Source organism: Peromyscus leucopus, chromosome 5, assembly GCF_004664715.2.
Source record: "Peromyscus leucopus breed LL Stock chromosome 5, UCI_PerLeu_2.1, whole genome shotgun sequence".
Taxonomy (NCBI): domain Eukaryota; kingdom Metazoa; phylum Chordata; class Mammalia; order Rodentia; family Cricetidae; genus Peromyscus; species Peromyscus leucopus.
In genome coordinates, this window is record NC_051067.1 from 75,073,805 (window position 1) to 75,099,469 (window position 25,665).

The 25,665-nt window shown below is 53.4% G+C and overlaps 1 protein-coding gene across 1 annotated transcript; it reads right to left on the minus strand.

The window, feature by feature from the left end:
* Positions 1-230: 230 nt before the first annotated feature.
* Zswim4 (zinc finger SWIM-type containing 4) lies at positions 231-23,874 on the minus strand. The gene is given in 15 exon segments (XM_028858641.2): positions 231-2,072; positions 3,291-3,372; positions 5,672-5,835; positions 8,379-8,533; positions 11,349-11,425; positions 11,427-11,485; positions 11,812-12,066; positions 12,325-12,462; positions 14,590-14,943; positions 15,672-15,839; positions 17,114-17,264; positions 17,339-17,487; positions 19,155-19,511; positions 21,846-22,047; positions 23,661-23,874. Coding segments are annotated over 15 exon segments (3,309 nt in total). The 5' UTR covers positions 23,799-23,874; the 3' UTR covers positions 231-1,212.
* Positions 23,875-25,665: the final 1,791 nt, after the last annotated feature.

The following is a 25,665-nucleotide window of genomic DNA, read 5'->3' on the forward strand; positions in this document are numbered from 1 at the left end:
TGCAAGCGCCCCATCTGCAGGGGGTTGTGATGCGCGGCCGGTCAAGCCGCAGAGCTGCCAGCCAGAGGTCGCTCTTTTGTCACCAGATGCTACTGGAGGAAGCCAGCAGCCTCTCCTGTCCTGCTCTTGAAGCTGTGCCAAAACCCAAAATTGACTTTTTTGGTTAGTGGAACAGGCGGGTAGCCCTGGCCCTGGGTACCCGTGTGGGGCAATGCAGCTCAGTCCCAAAGCTAAAAAGAAGTTGTGTTCAATTTTTTTTTTTTTAAAAAGGAAAGGAATACAGCATGGGATTCAATAAATAGGAAAAAAAAGTTACAAAATGATGCCAACTTTTTCCTTAATATACAAGAGAAACAGGTTCATCTAGGGTGGAGGCTCTCCCTCTCTTCCTCCCTGGGCCAAGGCCTGGGATGCAGGGAGCCTCTGTCAGCAGCTGGGCTTGACAGAGATGCAGGAATGGCTAAACTAAAGGACGGGGAAACAGAGACAGCCGTGTGGAGAGAAAGGAAGACAGGGTGGAGTCCCCGGCGGTCTGCCTGGGCCTCCCACTACAGGTTCGAGGGCAGCCTGGTTCCTGAGTTGTGTATCCAGTTAGTAGTGGTGGGGTCCGGGCAGCAGGCAGCTGTCTCCACCGACCCTGTGACCGCGGTGCCCAGACAAGACAGGTCCTGGTGGACAGGGTGTTTGGGGGTGAGGTATGTGGCAGAGGCCCAAAGCCTCTCGATATCCTTCAGTGGGGTGAGGCATTGATTTGTGCTGGCAGCGTGGGCTGGGAGCGCAGGGCAGTGGGACAGGACCCCTGAGCTGTAGGAGAGGGAAGAAACGCAAGGGACCCAACTACCCTGCTGTGAAGTCCCCAGGCCCCTGGGTGGGCTCTGGAGGATCTGCTACACTGAATTCAAGAACTAATTTCTGGAAAGTTCTGACTCCAGCCCTTCTCCTGGAAGCCCCAGCTAACTCTTTGAGTTTGGGAGAGCCAGGGCTTGCCTCTCGCTTGTGGGGTGCCCAGGCACGCCCCCTGCAGGCCTCTAGCTAGCAGTATGGCTTCAGATCCTCAGATCTCCCATTTGTCTGCATACTCCTAGGCACACACTTGGAATGGTATCACTCCTGCCTCCCACATCCCGGGACTTGACCCTTAAGTAGCCACGGGTCTCCTGCTTCAGGAAGGCAGGCCAGGGCATACCCATGCTCCCAGTTATCTGCAGTCCCTCAGCCAAACCGCTCTCGAACCAGTAACATCAGCTTCTTCTTCCCCTTGTAGGTCTGTTTAAGGTTCTCTAAGAACTGTGCGAACTGGAGGTGCCCGTCTGGTGCCAGAAGGAAGGTCTCTCGGGCTTTGCCCAGGAACTCGATGAAGTCACCGTAGTGACGCGGGCTGATGTGAGTGAGGCGTGAGTGGCTGGTGGTTATGTAGGCAGCGACTGCAGCGTCCAGGAGCTGGCAAAGCGGCGCCCTGTCAGTCCCAAGTGGCTTGGTAGCCCTGCGGGCCCCCAGTGGGCCCAGACCGGGCGCCGAGAGCGTCCAGCGGCGCAGGATGTCGGAGAGCATAGGTGCGCAATGGATGCTGCGGATGATGAGCGGGACGATGGCTGACAGCTCGTGCCGCCCCAACGAGTGGCTGAGTGAGCAGGCCCACAGCACGTCGTTGACCGCGGGGTGGCTGTCCTGGTTGAAGGCGATGCTGAGCTGGGCCAAGGCTAGTGTGGCCAGCTTGTAGGCCCGCAAGGGTAGGCCTCGGTGTTCCATGTATCGCGCCACGGTGAACAGATGGGCGTGGCCCAGGCCACCAGCGGCGGCATCCAGCACAATCTGGTAGGCAGCCTCGAAGGCTGCATGATTCTTTTCACACAGGGTCAGGGCTGGCAAAGCGCAGTTCTGGGGGTCCTTCATGGCGCACTGCAGAGCCAAGGTGCGGGCACAGGCCCAGAGCTCCTCTCGCCCGGCAGTGTCTAGCTGCAGTCGCAGTAAAGTGGCGTGCGTGGTGCCCGTCACTGCCACGATAGTGACTGCCTCCACCGGGGTGAACAAGGAGTACCAGTTCTTCATGATGCTCATCAGCGCTGGTGGGCCTGGGCGTGGGCAGAGGGAATGGAGCGAGCCAGTGTGAGTGTGTGAGTGTGAGTGTGTATGTGTGTGTGTGTGAGTGTGTGTGTGTGTGAGACTCCCCATTTCCCTTCCCACTGTGACCACCAGCTCTGCACCCTCCCATCTTCACCATGCAGAACCACTTTAGGGGAGGGTCTCACTACGCAGCCCCATTTGGCCTCAAACTCGGAGACCCACCTATCAGTGCCTCCCAAGAGCTGGGATGAAAGGTATGGGTCATCATGACTAACTGTTCTCATGGCTCTAGAGAGATGACTCAGTGGTTAAGAGCACTGGCTGCCCTTCCAGAGGACCTGGGTTTGATTCCTAGCACCCACATGACTGCTCACAACCATCGGTGACTCCAAGGCATCCTCTAGCCTCCACAGATACCAGGTACACATGTGGCACACAGATATACATGCAGGCAAAGCACCATACACATAGAATTAGTGAATTAATTAAAAACAAACAAGGTCTCATAGTCCAGGCTCACCTCAAACTTGCTATGTCGCTAAGGATCACCTTCTGGTCCTCCTGGCCCACCTCCCATGTGCTGGGATTAGACATGTGCCACCATGTCCAGAGGACACAGGGCCGAGTGCACGCTAGGCCTGCATTCTATCCGATGAGCTACAACCCTTTCCTACTGGTGCTGGGGAGATGCAGTCAGGAATCTTGTCCCTGTCAAGGGATCACCTCATTGCTGAGCCACACTTCTAACCCACGGAGTCTTGAGATGCCCAGGCTGTCTACAATATGGGTACACTCCTGACTTAACCTACTCAGGGTTCCGGTGAACCACCGTGTCTGGATACAAACTTTTCCCTTGTTCAAAGGAGCAAGAGTGCCTGACTGAGTGGAAACCGTGGCATGGCTAGCATCTGAAGCCTCCTTCCGACCCCTAAGCACTTCAGCCTGGCCAACCACTAGACTGTGGGCCTCCATCTCTCCTGCCTGATGCTCCCTCCCAGACAGGCCTAGAGCTTTTGTTTTGTTTTTATCTGTTTGCTTTGAGGCAGACTTTTACTATGAAGCCTTAGCTGTCCTGGAACATCCTATGTAGACCAGGCTAGCCTCAAATTCATAGATCTGCCTGCCCTACATCTGAGTGCTGGGGTTAAAGGCTGTACAGCATGCCAGTCAGGGCCAGTTTTCCCGGCGCCTGTCTGGTTTCCTCAGTGGCCCCTCTAGGTACTCACCAATCTCTGTGGCACAGCTAACCAGCCAGCGAACCATCTCTCTGCGCCGCCAAGTCATTGTGTTCAGTGTCATCCGCATCACCTGCAGGGGAAGAGGAGGGTGGGTCCTCAGAGTCCTGCTGTGGCTCATGGCTTAGGCCCGAGGACGCTGTAGACAGAGCTAATGCAACCGATCTGGGTGAGAGCCCTCATCTCTCTGGCCTCAGTTTCTGGCTCTATAAAATAGGGATATAGGGCTGGAGAGATGGCTCAGTGGTTAAGAACACTGACTGCTCTTCCACAGGCCTGGGTTTAATTCCCAGCAACCACACAGCAGCTCACAACTGTCTGTAGCTCCAGTTCCAGGGGACCTGGCATCCTCACACAGATATACATGCAGGCAAAACACCAAAGCACATAAAATAAAAATAAAATTTTAAAAATAGACCTAAAAGTATAGACTAGGAAGGGCTGGGAGCGTTGCTCAGTGCTTAAGAGTTCTTGGTGCTCTTGCAGAGGTGGGAGTTTGGCTCCCAGCACCCATAGCAGGAGGCTCACAACCACCTTTAACTCCAGCTCCAGGGAATCTGAAGCCTCTGAGGGCACCCACACACATGAGCACACATCCACAAAAGCACACTCCTTGTGCATATGTATGCACACTACTCACACATAATTAAAAATAAAATCTTTTTTTAAAAAATGGACCTGGCATGAAGTCCTAGCTCTCAGGAGGCAGAGCCAGGCAGATCTCTGTGAGGCCAGTCTGGTCTACAGAGCCGAGACCCAGGACGGGCACAAAAAATACACAGAGAAACCCTGTCTCGAAAAACCAAAAAAGAAAAGAAAAAGAAGGACTGGGAAGACAGCTCAGTTAGCACAGCACTTGGATGCTGGCCTGAGAACCTGTGTTTGATCCCCAGTGTCCACGTAAAACAAAGACTGGGGCCAGAGAGATGGCTCATGGTTCAAATGCTGCTCTTCCAGAAGACTCAAGTTCAGATCCCAGCACCCATGTCCCAACTCCAGCTCCAAGGGATGCCCTCTTCTCTGGCCTTCATGGGCACCTGCATGTACGTGTGCAAACTAACACACAAGCACACATATGCATGTAAATAAAGACAAATCTTAAAAAAGAGAATCAAGGGCTGGAGAGATGGCTCAGAGGTTCAGAGCACTGGCTGCTCTTTTAGAGGTCCTGAGTTCAATTCCCAGCACCCACATGGTGGCTCACAACCATCTGTAATGAGATCTGGTGCCCTCTTCTGTGTACATAATAAATAAGTAAATCTTAAAAGAGAGAGAGAGAGAGAGAGATAGAGAGAGAGAGAGAGAGAGAGAGAGAGAGACTCTTCTGCATGGTGGTGCTGTGAAGATTAATCAAGATGGCATGGCTGAGGCTTTCTGCATCGATACTCACTTCCACTGCTATGATCTTAAGGCCTCACTCAAAATCCTGCTTATCATGAGCCACCCAGCCCCTTTTTGGAAAGTTGCATACCTCAAGTCAGGTTTCCCCTGCCCTGAAAGAGACCTCTTCCATGTCTGCCTGCCCTGAGCCTCAGCTCTGAACCCACCTCTGTGGGTCCTTATTTTACTTATTTGTCTATGTAATGTGTATGGGTGTTTTGCCTCCACCTGTGACCTGTGACCCTTCATCACCTCTGTGTGGTGACAGCAGAGGACAGGAAAGGGCACCCGATCCTACGGATCCGGAGTTACAGCCATGTGGGTAAAGGGAACTGAACACGCGTCCTTTGGAAGAGCAGTTTAACTGCTGTGACACTGAGAGACGACCTCAGGCTCTATTTCTGTCCTTTCTGGTTAAAAACATTTTATACTGAGGATGGAATACAGGACCTAGTATAACCTACTACAGCCCTGCGGAGTCACACCCCAGCACATGGTCTGTGTTGATGTTTTGATTGTTTTTTTGGGTTTATTTATTTTTGAGACAGGGTCTCAAATAATATCTCCAGGCCTCCAACTCTATGTAGCCAGGGTTGACCCTGAACTTCCAGTCCTGCCTGCACCTCCTGAACACTAGAACCACAGGTGTGCACCAACACACGTGGCTTATGTGGTGCCGAGGCCGAGACCCAGCGCCTCATGCGCGTTAGGCAAGCAGTCTACCAGTAATCTCTGCCCCTCTTGCGGCTCCTCCACTATCTGGCAGACCCTGCCCTGCCCAGCCCGCCTGGATCCTCTCCATCTTTAATCACAGTCCTGGAGATAGGTTCCTACCATGAGCCTCAAACCTATAGTGATCTCCTATCACCTCAGTTTTGGTCTCGAACTCCACCCTCAGAGGTGTGACTCCTATGTCAGCCTTTGCCCCAGGGACAGGGCTCCCACTCATCTACCAGGACACAGCACCCTCCTGGTGATGTCAGCTAGAGTACCTGCAGGCCAAGCTCCAGCGCGATGCCCAGCAGCATGGTGTCTGGTGGTGCGCTGGCTGGTGTGGCTGTCTTGCAGGCATCCTGTGCCAACTTGAAGAGCAGGGCCGGGGAGTGGATGTTTTGCTGGACGGAACCCAGGACCGCATGCAGCCATTTGGTATCTCCTGGAGAGAAGAAGTAGTAGAGGCCATAGTTGGGACAGCAGCTAAGCGGAGCGGAATGACCTGTCACACCACTCCTGCACACAGGGCCTCCTGTGTGCGGCAGGGGACTTGGCAATGCTTTTGTGAAGAGGCAGCCCCAAGAGGCTGCACGAATGTTAGTTATTTTCTGTTTTGTGGGGCTAGGGGATGGACCTTGTGTGTTAACCATGGGCTCTACAGGAGCTGTACCCACAGCCCAGTGCTTCTACCCCATCACTCTGTTCTGGTCACACTCGGTCTCTTTTCATCAGTGTAACTCTGTGGTGGTGGGGATGGAACCCAGGCACACATGCTAGGTTATCACCCTACACTAAGTCCATTACTGGGGGATTCTAGGCTCCACTACTGAGCACCACCCCCAGTCTCCTATTTTCTCTTGTCCCTCAGACACCACAGCTGTAAACCAGACTCAGGACTTCTGCACTGGCAATATCCCCCTGCCTCGAATGCTCCTGAAAGACAATGTGGATTAAACTGTGCTCCCTTCTTCTGCAAATTCCTGTGCTGGAAAGCCTTGATGGGAAGGGCAGCTGGGTGAGATGAGGTCAGAAGGGTGGGGCCCTGGGAGGGCTGAGCGCCCCGCCAGGGACAAGGAAGAACTTTCTGTGTCCTTCCTTCTCCCACCGCCTCCACTAAGGAAGGACAGCATATGTAAGCCAACAAGTGTGCCCTCACTGCCAACTAACCCTGACCCCTAAACGTGGACTCTGGCCTCCTCATCTATGAGAATCACACGCAAGCTGCCCCAGCTTATGCCATGGTGTTACTGCAGCCCGAGCATAACTCTGCTCTCATGTGGGTCTGGGTTCAAGTGTCCGGCAGGTTAAGCTAGGAGTGTGGCTCAGTGGCAGAGTGCTGGCCTACCTTGTACAAGGTCTGGATCCCACCTCAAGCACCACAGGAAAAAGACAAGGCTGCCTGCTTTAGTGAACTATGTGACACGGGTACTTCTTTGTGTACAGTGATCTCTTTGTTCACGGTCTGCCAGTTTTGTGTGTTTGAGTGTGGACACATGTATATGTAGAGGCCAGAGGTCAAGCTTGAGTGTCATTCCTCAGGCACTGTCCACCATTTAAAAATTATCTATTATTATTATTATTATTATTTTATGTGTATGGGTGTTTTGTCTGGTGCCTGCAGAGGCCAGAAGAATGTGTTGGGTCCCCTGGAACTGGAGTTACAGATGGTTTTGAGTCAATACATAGTTGGTGGGAATTGAACTCTGGTCCTCTGCAGGAACACACAGTGTTCTTAACCACTGACACACCTCTCCAGCCTTCTTCTCCCAACATTTTTTTGAGACAGGATTTCTCACTGGCATAGAGCTCACAATTAGGCCAAGCCTGGCCAGATGGCAGACCCTGGGAATCCTCTGTCTTCACTTCCCCAGTGCTGGGTTGACAAGTGTATGCCATCACACCTAGCCTTTTTTATTTTACTTTAGAGACCAGGACTTAGTATGTAGCTCTGGCCAGCCTGGAACTTACTGTGTAGAACAGGACGGCCTCAAACTCACTGAACTATGCCTGCCTCTGCATCTACCTCCCAAGTGCGGGGAATAAAGGCAGGTGCACCTAGCCTTATGCCCATCTTTATATGGGATCTGGGGACTGAACTTAGGTGCTCCTCATGCTTGTGCCGCAAATGCTTTATCAAATGAGCCATCATCTCCCAGCTCATTTGTTTATTTTTGTGGTGCTAGGGAAGCTCAGGGCTTCACACATGCTAAGCTCCAGGGCCTGGCTAGTTGACTATACATCCTCACAGAGCACAGGACTTGGGATAGCTTTGTTGCCTGCCACCTCCCAGCACTGGGCAAAGATTCTGCTCGTTCCTTACAGAAGATGTGCAAGTAGTAGTGGGAAAAGTAGTTGGTAAAAGAAGCAGAATAGGAATGGTAGAACATGAGGCTCAAGGTCATTGTGAGCTACACAGCACATTCCAGGCCAGCTTGGATTCTGAGACCACATCTTAACACAAAAGTGGGCTGGAGAGATGGCTCAGAGGTTAAGAGGACTGGCTGCTCTTGCAGAGGACCAGAGTTTGATTCCTGCCCATGCCTAGTACCCACATGGCAGCTCACAATTGTCTGTAACTCTAGTTCCAAGAGATCTGATGCCTTCCATGGGCATAGCACACACATAGTGCACAGACATACATTCAGGTAAACATTCATACACATAAAAAATAAGTGAAATCTGCTGGGCAGTGGCGGCCCACGCCTTTAATCTCAGCACTGGGAGGCAGAGCCAGGTGGATCTCTGTGAGTTCCAGGCCAGCCTGGTCTATAGAGCGAGATCCAGGATAGGCACCAAAACTACACGGAGAAATCCTGCCTCAACCCCCCCCCCCAAAAAAAGTGAAATCTAAAAAGAAAGAAAGTTAAAAACAAAAAACAATAAATAAATGAAGGATAAGAGTGGGTAGGAAATGGAAGAAGGATGAGACTGAGAGGACGGGGTCAGGGGAACCCAGGACACCAGGACGGCTGTCACTGCCCTCACCCTTGGCAGCGGTCAGCATGGTGGAGGCCAGTTCACACTGGCGGGTCTCCAGGTGGCCGAGGATGAACCAGCGGGGAAAGCGGTTGCTCATGATGGAGTCCAGCGGGTTAGGGTGAGCTTCTCCAGCTGGGAATGTTGTCTCCAGCACAGGCAGCCTGGGACAGGGGAGAAGCAAGCACAGGGTGAGCTGGGGTTGCCACTTCTACCTCTGTCCCTACCTAGAATCTCCCAGTGAGGTGCTGGGGGTGCCAAGGTTCGGCTGGTAGAGTCTGCTAAAGGCCGTGGTTCCATCCCAGCATGTAGCAAAAAATGCCTAGGATTTTAATGGCTACTACCAGAGAGAAGCTATTCATGCTGGCAAGGATGGGGAGAAAGGGGAACTTGTTGAGGTGCTAGGGTCTGAGCTCAGTATAGAGCAGTCACCTAGTAAGCACAAGGCCCTGCATTTGGTCCTCCACCCTAAAAACACACAGACAGCAGAAGCTTATCCACAGCTGCCATGTGAATTAGTACAACCATCACAGAAAGCAGAGTTCCTTGGGAAACTAAAAACAGAACTACCATATAACCCAGCCATCTCACTGCTGGGCACATGTCCACAGTAAATCAGTATGTCAAAGAGACAGGATGCTTGCTGTGTACTGCACCACAATTTGCAATGGCCACATTATGATAGTCAACACAGGTGAACACGTTGAATGGCTACAGAAAATGTAATGCCTGCACACAAAGGAATACTATTCAGCCATAAAAAAAGAACGCAATACTATCACTTGCAGCCACGTCTGTACAGGATGGCATTACATTCAGTGAAATACGCCAGGCACAGGGAAGAAAACCACACCACTTCCATCATGAACAGGAGCTACAGGTAACAGGCCCTGGCATGGTGGCCCACACATGCCCTGGCAGCACTCCAGAGCTAAGGCAAGACGGTTGAGAGTCTCAGGCCAGGGGCTGGAGAGATGGCTCAGCAGTTAAGAGCACCAGCTGCTCTTCCAGAGGATCCGGTTCAATTCCCAACACCCACATGGCAGCTCACCTCTGTCTGTAACTCCAGCTTCAGGGGAATCCAACACCCTCACACAGACATACATGCCAGCAAGACACCAATGCACAAAATAAAAATAATTACTTTAAAAAAAGAAAGTTTTTTTTTTTTCTCTAAAGTCTTTCTGGGCGGTGGTGGCGCACACCTTTAATCCCAGCACTTGGGAGGCAGAGGCAAGCAGATCTCTGTGAGTTCAAGGCCAGCCTGGGCTACAGAGTGAGTTCCAGGAAAGACGCAAAGCTACACAGAGAAACCCTGTCTCGAAAAACCAAAGGAAAAAAAAAAAAAAGAAAAACCAAAAGAAAAAAAAAGTCTTAGACCAGCCTTGGCAACACAGAAAGACCTCACCCACAAAGAGAGAAGAGAAAAGCAAGCAAACAACAGGTGATATTCTAGCCGGCCGAACAGTCACTCTCCCAGAGTTCAGGGTGCGGGAGACGATCACAGATGACAGAACGCACACACGTCTTTATCATCTCTCCAGCTCTACTCACCCACACGGTCCCCACCACCACCCCTGCTCTTCCTCACCATGCATCAACTATCTAGGTTTTGAGTTCCAGTCTTGTTATGTAGTCCAACCTGGTTTAGAACTTGAGATCCCAACTCAGACTCAATGTGCTGGGATCACAGGCCTGTGTCATCACACCTGGCTATTAAGAAAATGCATTTAAGACGGGTGTGGTAGTGCACAGCTTTAGTCCCAGCACTTGGGAGACAGAAGCAAGTAGATCTTTGTGAATTTGAGGCCAGCCTGGTCTACAAAATGAGTTCCAGGACAGTCAGAGGCACACAGAGAAACCTTGTCTCAAAAAACAAAAACAAAATCAACCAAATGAAAGAATGCATTTAGCCAAGAGTGGTAGTGCATGTCTATAATCCCAGGGGGAGGGAGAAGAACCAGGAGTTCAAGGTCAGCCTTGAGAGCTTGAGGCCAGCCTAGGCTACATGACTGCTTCAAAACAAAAACAAACCTCACCAGAGGATCAGACATTGTTTAGATGCCCTGGGAATACATCAGTTTGTGACAAGGAGGAGCTATGTGTATGCAGACATCCCCCTGCATCATCCCCTCACCATTCTCTGCTCTGGCTGGCTCCAACCAGTCCACCAGGAGCTCAGAAGGTATGTTTCCTTTGTATGAGCTATCACAGAGGGAAAGTGAAGACATCACTCCTGCAGATGCTCTGGGAGCGGGTGTGCCCACAGGGAACCAAGAGAGGTTCTGCTGGGCAGCCCAGGCCTCTGCCTGGGACACCCCTCCCACTCAGCCCTTCTGCTCCCCTCCACTGCCTTAAGCATTTTTCTGCCAGTTCCCTTGAAACCCCACATGTGAAGCTGCAGCTTTCTGTCCAAGTCCTCCCTCCTCCTGTTCTCTTCTCCATCTTCTGGGGCACCATCTGCATACGGCAGAGTGCACCGCGGCCTTCCGGCACCTCAGACCCACCTGTTTGGATTGTGCTGCATTTACAAGCTCTATTTGGTCCACAGTCAGGGCACAGGCATTTGTTGAATGACTTAATGTTGCCACTAGCCTATATGTATATATATTTTAAACATGATAGAAATATTAACTGCAGAAAAAACATACATGTTACATGTGCAATGCTGGGCACCGACCTCAACCTTAGAACACCCAGGCCAGCAGGGTACTGCTAGTCATGCCCCCAGTGCAGGGAACCAGCTACCCAAGTCTCCACTGAGTCTCAGGTAGGCTGAGACAAATCCTCCTAGGAAAAAGCCGACACTTGGAGCACGCTTGTGGTCCGTAGCTGTGAATCACTCTCAAGTTCACCGTATTATACATTTCCATTTAACAGAGAAACACACGCTGTTGTATGGGCCGTGGGCCTCATTAACCAGACTGAGACCCAGTTGGAGGTGGCTCCTAGCTCCTCACTCCCTTCTCCTGCCCTTACCTCATGGCTCGGAGCGCCAGGCGGAAGGCCAGATCTGGGTCGTGGGGCAGCAGCGCAGCGAACAAGTATCGGGCAGCAGGTGTGCATGGGTACGCTCTCACGGAAAATCACTTCTCCGAAGCCACTGAAAGGGCCTCCTACAGGGACAGGGTGACCTCAGTCTCCACTGTCCCTGAGCTCCAGATACATATGGAGGAGCAGAGAAAAGAGGGGTCCCTAGGCAATAGTGCATGGTGAAGGAGAATGAGGCTACCGGATGAGGAGGAACGCCAGCCGCAGCCGCAGCCGCAGCCGCAGCAATAGAGGGAGACTTAGCAAGGAGGCAATAGGGTCAGACCATGGGCGGGGCTAGAACATGGGGCGGGGCTTACAATGTGGTGGGTTGACAGGTCATAGCATCAAAGGCTTATTCTTGGGACCATGATCCTATAGGGCTATGAGGGCTGACCGAGGGCGGACCCACCTTCCAACAGCAGCCCAGCCTGCTTGCGCAGCACTTGGACCAGCCGCTCGTCCAGCTCCACCTCCTCCAGCAGGGCCAGCAGCTGCTCTTCACTGCGCACCACTTTGTCCTGGGCATACAGCCCCTCCGGCAGGGCCCGCTGCTGCCCTAGCCCCAGCAGTGCGACTTCCAGGGCCAGGGCCAGGTAGGACTCCCCAGGGCTCCCCGGCACTGGCACATGCTGGTAGGCCAGCTTCCGCTTCTCTGTGGCCAAGTCTGGGAGAGACACACCCAAGGCCGCTGAGGTCTAGTTCCGCCCCCACCCCTGGCCCCAAGCTTGGTGACAGAAGTGGAGAGGTTTAGGAGCAGTCCCAACTCTTAGCCCTGGCCAATGGCCCCCTCATTTTGAGAAGGCTAAGCCTACTGGCTCCTGGCCCCGGCAGGTGCACACTCAAAGCTACTAAGTTCGCTATGTGACAACATCTGGCCCAGAGTGGGTGCTGGTCCTCCTGCAGGGGTCCTCAGGGTGGGTACCTGGGTAAAGAGAGTGAGGCTCCTCCTCCAGTCGACAGGCCTCCAGCAGTGCCCTGCAGAGGCAGCCGATGGGATCCAGGGGATGGCCCACCCAGCCTTCAGTGCTTGTGAGGCAGGTAGCACCTTTCTGGAGCAGTTCTGTAGAGGGGAAGAGGTGGGCTCTATGAGGCACCCACTAAGCTCTGGAGGCTCTCTCCCACTCCACACCAGTCCCCCGGTGCCATCTTCCCAAACACGCAAAGCAGTGCTCTTCTCCTAGCTCTAACCCTTTGCCCATCTCTGCAGCCAAGCTCAAACTGCTCTGAGGCCCCTCAACGGGCAATACGAAAGTTCCCCTATGAGAACTCCTGAATGCCTGGAAGGCCGCTCATCCACCGACCTCCCCTGATCTCAGAACATGAACCCTGGCCTCTGAGCTCTGCCTGTGCTGTTCCCAGGTCACCTGGAGATAGCTCTGACTCCTCCATTCCCGACCCCATTCCTCCCTTACACTCTGACTTCATCAGCTTCTCTGCCAAGAGCTCAGCCAGTGGCTTCCTTCTGTCCCCAGATCTAGTCACAGCCTCTTTCCTTTTGTTCAGTGTGCTTGTGTATTCGTGGTGTATGCATGTGCACATGTGTATGCATGCCCCATGCATACACTGAGGATCAAGTTCTGGGTTGGAGTCTTCTTCCAGCCACCTCTATCCAACAACAGGAGCTCTTTGGTGAACCTTCAGTCCTGGAGCCCGCCTTCTCAGATAGAATGGCTGCCAGCGAGACCCTGCCATCTGCCTGTCTTCAACTCCCAGCCCCGGGGACAGCGACATGCCCAGCTCTTATGTGGGCAGCAGGATGTACAGACTCAGACTCAGATTCTCACACGTGCACAGCCAGCACTTGACCTACTGAGCCATTTCCTGGCTCTGCTTTTTTATTTGACTATTATTATTATTATTTTGTTTTTTTGAGACAGGATTTCACTGTGTAGCTCTGGGGCCTGTCCTGGAACTCCCTCTGTAGACCAGGCTGGCCTGGAACTCACAGAGATCCGCCTGGCTCTGCCTCCTGAGTGCTGGGATTAAATGCATGTGCCACCACCGCTCAGCATTTTTTTTTTTTTTTTTGAGACAGGTTCTCACATGGTCTCACATTGACCTCTGACCTTGAAGTTCTGACTCCCTTGTTGCCACTTCCTAAGTGCTAGGGTTAGAGGCATGGGCCACCATACCTGACTTATAAAGTGCTAAGGTGAGGTTGGGGATTTAGCTCAGTGGTAGAGCACTTGCCTAGCAAGCGCAAGGCCCTGGGTTTGGTCCTCAGCTCCAGAGAATGAATGAATGAATGAATGAATGAATGAATGAATGAATGAATGAATAAATAATAAAGTGCTGAGGTATAAGATGCATCCTAGGCGAGCAATCTACCAAACCAGGTTTGGTGCCACACCCACAAGCCCTTCTGCTGTGTTTCAAATGTTTGTTATATTTGAAACACAACTCAATTTGTTGCCCATGCTTAAAAGTGAGCAAACTGTACATCAAATAGTTCAGTCTTGTGCTTCTCTCTTTCTACCATAAAAGTATATCCTTGAGGGTCATGTAGTGGGAACCTGCCTAGTTCAGGATCTGGAAGCTTCTACATTTCCCAGCCTCCCTTGCATGAAAAGCAGATGACCAACAGGAATGCTGTCATTATTCTGTGGCACCTGCCCTGTGAAGGCAAGGTGCAGATGAGGTTCTGGTGGCAAGCTGCAGAGTCTTCTTGGGAACTGGCAAAGAGCTGTACGTATCTATTAGCAGTCTGACCCAATTATTATTATTTTTTCTTTTCTTTTTTGTTTCGTTTTTAAAAGATTTATTTATTTATTATGTATACAGCATGTTTGACTGCATGCCAAAAGAGGGCACCAGATCTCATTACAGATGGTTGTGAGCCACCACGTGGTTGCTGGGAATTGAACTCAGGACCTTTGGAAGAGCAAGCAGTGCTCTTAACCTCTGAACCATCTCTCCAGCCCCTGACCCAATTCTTACTCTTTTCTGTTCTTTTTCTTCTGTTGCTTGGACTGAGACCCAAGGCCTCAGGCATTAAGAGGCTTTTACCACCTAACTGCACCAGACTCCTTGAATTCTCCAACCACATAGTGCTTCAGTTTCAACCAACAGTGCTTCTCCGGACAAAATCCTTTCTGTCTGTGACACTGAGTGGGAGCTGGGTGGTACCCAGACCCTCTTTGCTACCTCTCCCGGGGCACTGGGTCCCGGAGCCTGCGGCCTCACTCACCTTTCTTCTGCTGCTTGTAGTTCTCAAGCTGGTGTCGCCGCTGCAGCCGCAGAGTGTTGATGATGGCACATGCCAGCCGCAGAGCCTTGTGGGGATAACCATGGGCACGCAAAGTATCCACCCGTGCACAGGCAGTAGGCAAAGGCTCACCCAGCCAGATGGGGTGGCCCTGAGGGTCAAAGGTTGGCTTGTCACCTCCCATACTGCCAGTGAGACTCGGGCCACAGGAATCACTGGCCAGGATCCTCTGCAGGTGGCTGTCATTCCAGTGCAACTCCCCAGCCTGCAGTGCTCGGCTGAACACTGTGCGCCGGAGACTGGTGGCTGTCACCTCCTCCTCTTCATCCTCTGAGCCTGCAGGACGGTGCCCAACGTAGTAATGGTGGTGCTGGCGGACAAACTGTAGCCAGCTTCTCCCACCGGTACCCACTCAGGGTTCTACCCTAGGCAGGTGAGGGATGTGAATTCTGGAAAGTGGGGGCTGGCATCTGTCACAGCACTGGCACACAGGAGAGGACGTCTCTTCCCTCCCTGCCAGCCATTCTTGTTCCCTCTCTCTTGCTCTCTCTGCCTCCTTTTTTTTTTGGTGTTTTACTGCATGTATATAGACTGTGTGAGGGTATCAGATCTTGGAGTTACAGACAGCTGTGAGCTGCCATGTGGGTGCTGGGATTTGAACCCAGGTCCTCTGGAAGAGCAGTCAGTGCTCTTAACTGTTGAGCCATCTCTCCAGCCCCTCTCTGCCTCTTTCTAATCTCTCTTTTGCTTTTCTCCCATCTCCCTCTCCGTTTGTCTCGCCCACGCCCACAGCAGTGTCCCGCCCTCCCCCCATGCCGGGTTCCTGCCCTTTCCTTGCCCATTGTCTCACTTCTGCTAACTGGAGGCCCAGCAGGCACCGTGCCTCACTGTCCTTACGTCATTACGTTTGCCCTTGGCACTTGCTCTCTTTGGCTGGAAGGACAACCATGGGGCCCCTTCATCTCTCCTACCCTCTCTCCTGGGACACAGTACTGGGACAGAAGGTTGAGCTGTAGTGAGTGGTGATGCTTCTGTTGGAGACAGGTGGTGGGCCCCTCACCTACCTGTCCTGGAGGTCACAGTAGGCTGTAGGGCGGGCATGTCGAAGGAGTAGTTGCCCTCTTCCAGTGGGCACACATCTAGCTTGTCCCATGTGCCCAGCAGCTGCAGCCAGCCTGACCGCTCGTCTGGTTTGCAGTGGGGGCTCAGAATGACACAGACCCACAAAGCCCCTGAAGAGCAGAGAGAGGCTCAGTATGCAGGCCAGCATCATTAACATAACACAGGCTAACATGCAACTGCTGCAGCCTAGGCACATGTTCTACCCTGAACACGGGCTGCAGTTCAGTGTCTCCTCACATATGGTAAGGAAATACAACAGGGCCGTGAGAGGCTCCAGTGGGAAACGTGCCTGTAACCAAGACTAATGGTCTGAGTTCAGACCCTTGGACCCACGTGTGGAAGGAGGAAACTAACCCAACAAAGGTGTCCTCTGACCTCCATGTGTGCACTGTAGTGTGCCCCCACACACAGAGTAAATAAATGTGACTTTCAAAAGAGAGAGAAACTGAAGTACGGCAAAGAAACTCCACCCGTTCCAGGTCACAACCCTGGGTTTGGTGCCTTGTGAGTGAGTCTTAGTGTTGTTTCTTCCCCACTTTCCACATTCCCTTTCATCATCTGACACAGGGCACAGCTGTAGGGGTGACCAGCGAGACCCCAAACACCTGGGAAGTAGAGGAGGAAAGACCAGGAACTCAGGGTCATCCCTGGCAACACTGTGAGCTTGAGGTCAGCCTGGGTTACACTCAGACCCTTTATCAAAACCAAAACAAAACTGTACAGAAAGGATACGCATAGATTCCCTATAGACATTGTATGCTTTTATAAGGGTCTTGAGCATCCCAGATGTCTGTGTCTTAAAGGATTTGGAAGCAATCTTCCAAGGACATCAAAGGACAAAACTGTATAGCACTTAAACATCCATGCACGCATGCATCCTCCCATCTAGCCACCCATCCATGTACGTATCTATCCACACTTGCTGGAGATGGAACTCAAGGTCTCATGCCTGCTAGACAAGCCTGCTGCCACTGGGTTATATCCCCAGCTCTAACCATGTAGTATTAATCATGGGTCTTCCCACTGAATAGTAGTCCTGGGAGAGCCAGATTTTGTAGTCTCATCATCTCTTTTTTTTTTTGGACAGGGTTTCTCTGTGTAGTTTTAGTGCCTGTCCTGGAGCTCACTTGGTAGCCCAGACTGGCCTCGAACTCACAGAGATCTGTCTGCCTCTGCCTCCCGAGTGCTGGGATTAAAGGCGTGCGCCACTGCCACCCAGAGAGCCAGATTTTGTGTCTTGTTCTCTCTGGGAGCTCCAGCACCCAGTGGGGTGGCCAGCATGTTGGAGGTGCTCAGCAGTGTTAAGTGGAGGGAAGATTGGGGCACAGAGGCTAATATGAGTGGGAGCCAGGGTGTGAGCTTCACCCCAGGATCCAGGCCTCACCCAGCTCATCCCACAGCTGCCGGCACTTGTCCGTCATGCCGGCACCCTGTTGCCGCCACAGGGCCAGTCGAGGGTCCTGCAGGAACTGCTCAGTCATGAGGATTAGCATGCGAGCCCCATTAGAGTCTCGTGCCCGCAGCATCTCCCGCACCTGTGTGAAGAGGCAGGCGGTAAGGAAGGGACAGCCCAACAGGACCTCCGCCCTGCCCGCCCCAGCCTTGGCACCTTGCTGAACATGGAGCGCAGCTGCTGGCTGGCCCCATAGTGGCCACCGTTGGACAGCAGCTGCTTCACCTGCTCCTGGATCTGTTCCTCGTCTAGATGCCAGCAGTTGGCATCCTCTGTACCTGCACCCGCCGTGGGGTCCGGAGCACCTGGGTGAACAGACAAGTGTAGGGTGGGAGAGAGGGTGTCAATCCCCCCCCCCCGTCCACGCCTCCAGAATCACTGCTCTGTCCACCAGAAGCAACACCCACCAGTGCGTCTGTCAGTCACACCGGCAAGCCACCTGTTAGCTCACCACCACCAGTCTAGCTGTCGCTCCACTCACTCATTCATTCACTCATCTCACTCACTCATTCACTCATCTGTCCATGAATACATCTTAGCCAGGCGGTGGTGGCGCACGCCTTTAGTCCTGGCACTCGGGAGGAAGAGGCGGGTGGATCTCTGTTCAAGGCCAGCCTGGTCTACAGAGTGAGTTCCATGACAGCCAGGGCTGTAACACAGTGAAACTTTGTCTCGAAAAACCAAAAATAAATCTGTCCATTGGTTCATCCATCTGTCTATCCACCCATTTGTCCCAAACACTACAAGCCCCTCCATTTACTTAGTCAGGTACTCAGTCTAAGGAACACTGTATGTATCCATTCATTTACTCATCTTCACAGGACACCAGCCACTTATCCATCTCCTCATGCACCACCCATCATCTCACCTGGAACACTGCCCGTCCACAGTAAGCCAGTTTCTATCTCTCTCTCCCCTCCACACCAGTTCCTGCATACCCACATCCGAGTCCCCTGGTCCTGTCTCGCCCACCTGCAGAGTGTGGACTACGACCTCGCCTGCCCACCCTCCTACCTGTCTGACCACTGAGAACACCCACCTTCCCACTTATCCATCGATCGGCCACGCTGTCTACCCACTGAACTACTCCAGTTCACTCAAACCCCAAACACCTACCCATCAGCCCCCAGTGTATGCACCTACTGGCCTGCCTTCCCCACCCCCCCTTTTTTTCAAGACAGGGTTTCTCTGTGTAGCCCTGGCTGTCCTAGAACTCACTCTGTAGCCCAGGCTGGCCTTGAGCTCACAGAGATCCACTGCCTCTGCCTCTCAAGTGCTGGGATTAAAGGCGTGCACCACCACTGCCTGGCTTCTTTTATTTTTTCAAGACAGGGTCCCACTCTGTAGCCCCGGCTACCCACTGGTCTTTCACAGGGTCCCATCAACCCCTCTCTCCAGTTGCTCACCTCCCCTTCTAGTGGTCAGCACCCTCACCAGCCACTGCACTCAGCTATCCGCTCACCCTATATTCTTCCATGGCATCAGTTCTCCCTGGTGATGACATAATCTCCTGGGACCCGCTCAGCACCCCATGGCCCACTGCCGCTCCCACCCACTACTCATCTACCTGCTATCTTCCTACCACTACAGTCAAGTAAACCAGCAGCAGACCCTCCCCACAACACCTCCTGGGTACATCCATACTTCACCATGACACCACCTTTCAGCCTTTACCCTGGAATTCTGAGACACCCCACCCTGTGGGATAATTCACACTAAGATTGACCCCTCCTGCTCTTGCCCACTGCCTGACTTCTCTCTCTCCCTCAACATGAGACAGGGTGTCACTATGTGTCAATCCACCTCAGCCTCCCCAGTCCTGATGACAGGCCTGTGCCACCACACCTGCCCTATACTAACTGTTCAGGGTCACACACCTAAGGATGTGCCTCTCTCTAGGTGTGTGACATCCCCCAAAGCAGGGCATAACGGTACCCATTCTGCCTCATGGCCCCTCCTTCCCTCCACTCACCATGAACCAGGTTGATCTCAGAGCCCAGCAGGAGGATCTCATCAGCGAGGCGCTGGGCGGTGGGCAGCACCTCAGTGTGGTGCGCACTGATGAGATACTGTACAAACTTCTGAAGCTGATCGCGGTTCATTTGCGACAGAGTCTCCGAGATGGGTAGCCGCAGCTCCACCTGCTGCGCATGACGGATGCGGTATAGTGACAGGGCCACCACGTGGGCGCAGTAGAAGAGGTCTCGGTTGTCGCAGCCACAGCTCACAGAAGTGATCTTGCAGCGGTCAAAGCTGATGGAGACGTGGTAAAGGTGCTCCGGCTCTCCTGGGGCCCCCAATTCTCGGATGTTCCCACTAAGATGGAACCCTAAGACAAAACATACACTGTGGGGACTGCATCACCCCAAGACCTGGATGCACAGCCCCACTGAGAAAACCCATCCATGCCTCAGTTTCACCATCTGTCCATATGCTGCAACAATGATCTCCGTATGCAGTTTTAACAAATGAATGTTACCCATGATAAGCATTTAGAATGGCTTGACATAAAGTTAAGTCTCAAGCAAACCCTTTTTTTTGGGGGGGTGTGCCTCAATTGTTCTTGGCCTTGTTTATTTATCTTTGGTTTTTTGAGACAAAGTTTGTCTATATAGCTCTGTTTGTCCTGGAACTCGTTCTATAAACCAGGCCGGCCTCAAACTCAGAGATCCTCCTGCCTCTGCCTCCTGAGTGCTGGGATTAAAGGCGTGCACAACTATGTGGCTTTCCACCTTATTTTTGAGACAGGTTCTCTCCTTGAACACGAAGCTAGCCCCTTTGACTAGGCTAGCCCTGTATTGTAGATCCTCTTGTCTCTGTCTTCTTAGTGTTGGGGTTACAGGCATGCAACACCATGCCTGGCTTTTACAGACGCTGAACCCCTGAACTTAGGTTCGCATGCTTGAACAGCAGGCAGGTGACCAAATGAGCCCTCTCCTCTGCTCCTCTGTCCTTATTCTAATAATCACTAAATAGTTTATCAATGTAGACACAATGTTTGAAATGCTTTGGGTTGAAAACCCTTGGGTTGCTATGGTTACAACTGAGCTTTAGAAGCTCTGAACTTCCTGAGAAGATGCCAAAGGCCTGTGGCACTTGAGGGCAATGAGATGATGGAGCAAGTCCTGGGCAGTCCTGAGTGTCTATCAGGCTCATCCGACTGGTTGGGCAGCCTGATGCAACCTGCGTCACGCAAGGCATGGCTTCCTCATACCAGGGGTAGCCATGGGGCCTGTGGCTAGGTTATGCCCAGGCAAAGGGGGCACCAAGGCTGTGAGGCAGGGTTACCATGGCTTAGCCATGACCAGCTATCAGGGAAAGCAAAGAATAAAGTCTTACTCATTAGGGTCTAAGGCCTTTTTTTCTCATCTTCCTCCCTGTTTCCTCAAACCTAGCCTTCTCCGCTCCTTTTCTTTCCTTCTACTTAAGAAACACCAGGGCCCACTGTCTGAGGTCTGAGCCCACACCTCATGGTCTTAGCCTTGGTTATTTTGTTGTTCAGTTGATGGTTTTTTGTTGTTTTTAATTTGTCATTTTCTCCATCGCATAATAGTTGTACACATTTGTAGTATACGATGTGGTAACTCAATAGGTGATCAGATCAGGGTAACTGGCTTTTCCTGCTCCTTGAACAGTGATTATTTCTCTGTGTTTGGAAGCTTCCAACTTCTTCCTTTTAGTTCTTTATAAAATACACAATAAATTTTTGTCAACTATAATCACTCTACTGTTCTACACATGGCTGCAAATCTTTGATCACAAACTCTCCCAGGACACGGCTGCCTAAGCCTCAAAGTCTCTGTCCCCAAATTTGTATGACTGGCTTCTACCTGGGTCCTGCGCTGAGGCCTATGATCATTCTGTTTAGTACTGAGACAGGGTCTTACTATGAAGCTGGTCTGGAAATCACAGCGATCCATCTATTTCTGTCTTAGGCATGTGCCACCACACTGGAATGGTTTTGGTTTTTGAAGCAGAGTTTCACTGTTTCATCCAGGTTGGTCATGACCTCAAACCCTTCTGGTCCCAGCCTTCTGACACTGGGGTTACAAGTGTGTGCCACCATATCCAGTCTTAGCACCATTTGTTCTTGGCCTCCTACCTATGCATCCCAGATGCCCTCTGTCTGAGGTCGGGAACTGGCTCTTCCTTGTGGCTGGCCCTCTAGTCCTCCCTGGGACCTTGCTTCCTCCTTGTTTGCCCAACTCTTCTATTCCTCAGTTCAGCTGTCTGAGGTCTACCTTCAGCTCATAGTCCTGTCTTCAAGCCCAGCGTGAAGCCCAAGTCCTAGAATTGCCACTAATGTCTCAATCCCTCTAGCAGGCCCCACTCCAAGATCCAAGACCTACTCCACCTGTCTCTTCCCTTACCTGGGTCCTCCTGCCAATGCCTGGTCCTTCTCTGCCCTCGCTTTCTAGTTCACCTTCCTCTCCGAGTCTCCTGAAGTCCTGATCCATGACATCAACTATATACTTAGCTTTAGTACACGGCCCCCTACTGACACAGGCTCTTACTGTATAGCCTAGGTTGACCTCTCCACCACCTGCCTCTATCTCCCCAGTGCTGTGCCTGGAGAATGCCACATCTGGGCCTCAGAGCAGGTGGCTTGGGAACTCCCCAGCCGCTGGTGCACCCTCCCTCCTCCCAGGACCTCCTCACTCACCCACTTGTAGCACTCGATCCACAGCCCCACTCTGTAGCAGGTGCAGCCCGCGGGTGAACGGCACCCGGGTATCCTGCTCGCCTTCCGGGGGCTGGTAGCCTAGTGATGAGTACATACAGATCTCTCGCTCGCTTCGTGGAAAAGACCAGAACACGATGCGCTTCTGAACTGGCTCTGGCACCCGGGAGAAGCGCTCCTCCACCTGTGGGAAGAGCTGGCAGGTTAGGAACCGGGGATAGAACCCTGGCTGTGTGTTTACAAGCCACCTGACCTCTCCGAATCTGAGATTTCCAAAATTTAAAGTAGGAATGTGAGAACCAACCATCCTATGCAGAATGGGAAGATAAAATGTATACCAGTGAGCCCAGAATGGTGGTGCACCTTGAAACCCCAACTACTTGGGAGGCTGCACTTGAGCCAAGTAGTTCAAGGCCAGCTTGGGTAACACAGTAAAATTCCCAGCAACAAAACAGCTTTCAATACAATAGTATTTACTTACAATAGTGCCCGGCTCATACTTAGCATTCTAGAAGTTTTTACAGCCAGTTTCCCATGGGTCTGAGGTAAAACCCTTCTATAGCTTGGGCATTGTGGGGGCAAGAAGTTAGATACAAGTGTAAGAATAATCAAGGGCCCGAGGTCCTAGCTTTCCCTCTGTTTAGCTCCTTATGGAGATGGCTTCTTGTCCTCACAGGGACCCAGGATGCTGAAACCACAGCACTGAGTCAGTGCCATTGCCTCAGAACCCGAGGCTCGGAGATGGGACAAACTCATCTCTTCAGGATGTCTAAGCCAAGGAGCTCCGACTCCCGAGACCAGCTCCACCCTGGGATTTCTTTCCCTGCCCCTTCCCTGTTCTGCTGTCCCCTGTGGGCTCCAAGGACCAGAACCAGCTGTTTGAGGCTGTGTTCCAATCTGAGCTGGCTAGTCACTGGCTGGGTGACCTTGGGCAAGTTTCTCAACCTCTCTGTGCCCCAGTTTCCTCAAAGTGAGAGCAACTCCCCAGGGGTTCCAGAAGCTTTCCCGAGTTCTCGCAGCACCTGGCTGAGCCAAGGCAGAGCTGTGGGAGCCCCGAAGACGGTGTTAAGGTTATTCTGGGCATGTCACACAGGGTGGACGGCACAGAAGCCAGCCCTGCCCAGGTTTCTGGAAGGGGGAGTCAGTGCCTCGGCTCCTGACGGTTGGCAATGACTAAGGAGGGATTTCCCGGTCATGAATCAGCCCGTCAATGCACAGTCAGCCGAAACCCACCCACCCTGGCCCAGGAAGAGGCTGCCAGCACGGAACACCTCCAAGTCGGACCAGAAGACGCCTGTTGGGGACCGGGAGCCCCTGCACCTTCCCATCTCCTCGGAGGACACTAAGGCAGGCAGAGGGGACTTTCGGGGTTCCACCCACCAGCCACAGGGTAGGGGCTCCAGGTGCCCTGCCCAGGCCCCCCACTCTTGGCTCCGGGACGGCAGGAGAGAGGGGGAGGGGGAGGAGGGACCCGGAGCCCTTCCCTGGGTGACCCTGCCTCCGGTCCCACAGGCGGGGTATCTGGAGGACAGTGGGCCCTGGAGGCTGGAGCCCGGGGGTCCGGGGGTGTGGGCCCTGCAGAGGCCGGGGTCTTCTCCCCGGAGGGCGGAGCGGGGGGCCGGCAGGCAGGATGGAGCAGCGTGGGTCTCGGGGCAGGTGACCCCCCTGGGGAGAGAAGCGGCCCGCACGGGGCCCGGGGGGCGGCGGGCGGGGAGGCGCGGGCCGCGGGGCCCGGGGGTGGGGCCGGCCGCCGGGGAGGGGGCGAGGTGTGAGGCCTGGGGCAGGCCGGGGCCTCACCTGCTCGAAGGCCCAGCTCTCGGCCACCCGCTTGGCGCTGAGGTCCAGCAGCGGCTCCGGGCGGCCTCGGCGGGCCCCGGTCCCAGGCTCGTCCCCCGCGGGGCAGCCCCGGCTGCGCTTGGCCGCCGGGGGCTCCATCCGGCCGGGCCGGCCGGGCGACGCGGCCCCTTTAAGACTCTTCACAACAATGAAGCCGTCTCCGCGGCCGCTGCCTCCTCAGCCGAAGCCCCGCCCCCGCCGCCCTACCTCTCCCCCACCATTGGCTGCCTGTGCAGACCCGCCTCCTGGAAGCCACCGCTCATTCGTTATTCGTCACGTCAGTCGTTTCGATGCCATCCAATAAAAGGTCGCAGGGAGAGGCGCTGTCCATCACGGAGCGGTATGAGCCAATCAGAGCGAGGGGACCCCGCGGCTCGGCCTTGCGAGGAGTTTCGGGGCGGCCTCGCGTTCATTCACAACATTCCTCCCCCGCCCCCAAGGGCCGGCCTCCGAGCCTGGAGGCTGGGGCTGCGCCTACACACGGCTTTGTTTACGGAGGGTCGCTTCCGGGCGCCGCGGGCCGGGCTGACTCCTCCGGGCTGTGTGACCCCAGAAGCGCAGGCAACCTCTCTGGACCACCGGTACCGTGCGCGTGCTTTGGGAGCCGCGCTTGTGGGCGCCTCACCTTGAAGGGTCCTCTGGAGCTGAGAACTAAGACTCGCTGTCTGCATATGTGAACTGAAATTACCCACGGCGACCACGGGAATGGCGGCTTTGTTAAGTTCGAAGCAAAGTATGTCAACACCCCACCTCAGATCGGTTTTGTTTGTTTCCTGACTCAACTGACCCGTAGCCGGGAAGTCAGTCACCGGCGCTGGCACCTTCGCGCCCATCCCCGTGACATAAGACGATCTTGCGTTTTCCTACCCTCGTGGCCCCTCAACATCATTTATTCAGTCTCATTATGTATCCGGGATTAGTATCCTGATTGGAGATCCTCCTGCTTCATCCTCCAGAACGCTGGGACGTCAGGCTTGTGCCAGGGCGAGGAGGTTGTAAATGTCTCTGCGCTCTGAGCTCCGCGGAGCAATAAGCCCCGCGGAGACGGGTCAGCACATGGAACAGCGCCCAGCATACAGCAGGCCTCCACCTCCACCTGCCGACCCAGCCAGTTTGTGCTGTGATTCCATGTAGTTGACGTGATCCTTAAAGCAGGAAGAACCCAAGCTGGTCCCCAGAAGCGGCTAGGGGACCTTTCTTTCTCCTCCAGGCCTCACAACTGCACTCTCGGGCACTGGTCCACTGTTTCCTTCTGGACCTGCCCCTCCCTACGATGGCAACTAATAACCACTAGTGGCCTGTGATCCCTTCAAACTGGGCTTGTTCAAGTGGGGCCGTGCTGTACGGGTGAAGAACACACTAGAGGAACTGGAGAGATGGCCCAGGGCTTACGAGCACTGGCTAATCTTCCAGGGACTTGGGTTCCATTTCCAGAACCAATAGCGGCTCACACTGCCCTGACTTCAGCTCCAGGGGTCCTCACATCCTCAGAGAGACCCTGTCTCAATTACAACAGCAGCAGCAGCAGTAATGCCCTAGCTTGCTTTCTTCTTTCTTTTCTCTCTCCCATCCCCCCAAATGGTTTCTCTGTGTAGCCGACTGTCCTGGAACTCACTCTGTAGCCCAGGCTGGCCTCAAACTCAGAGAGATCCACCTGCCTCTGCCTCCCGAGTGCTGGGATTAAAGGTGTGCACCACCACGTCACCCAGTTTGTCCTAGGTTTCTATAGTGTTAAGACCATGACCAAAAGCAGCTTGGGATGGAGAGGGCTTATTTGGCTTACATATCCTGATCACAGCCATTAAACCAGGGCAGAAGCTCGAGGCAGGAGCCTGGAGGCAGGAACTGAATCAGGAACCACAGAAGAACGCTGTTCCCTACTCTGTTCCCCATGGCTTCCTAGACTGTTTTCTTATGTAACCCATGGCAACCTGCCAGGGATAGCTCTACCCACAGTGGGCTGGGC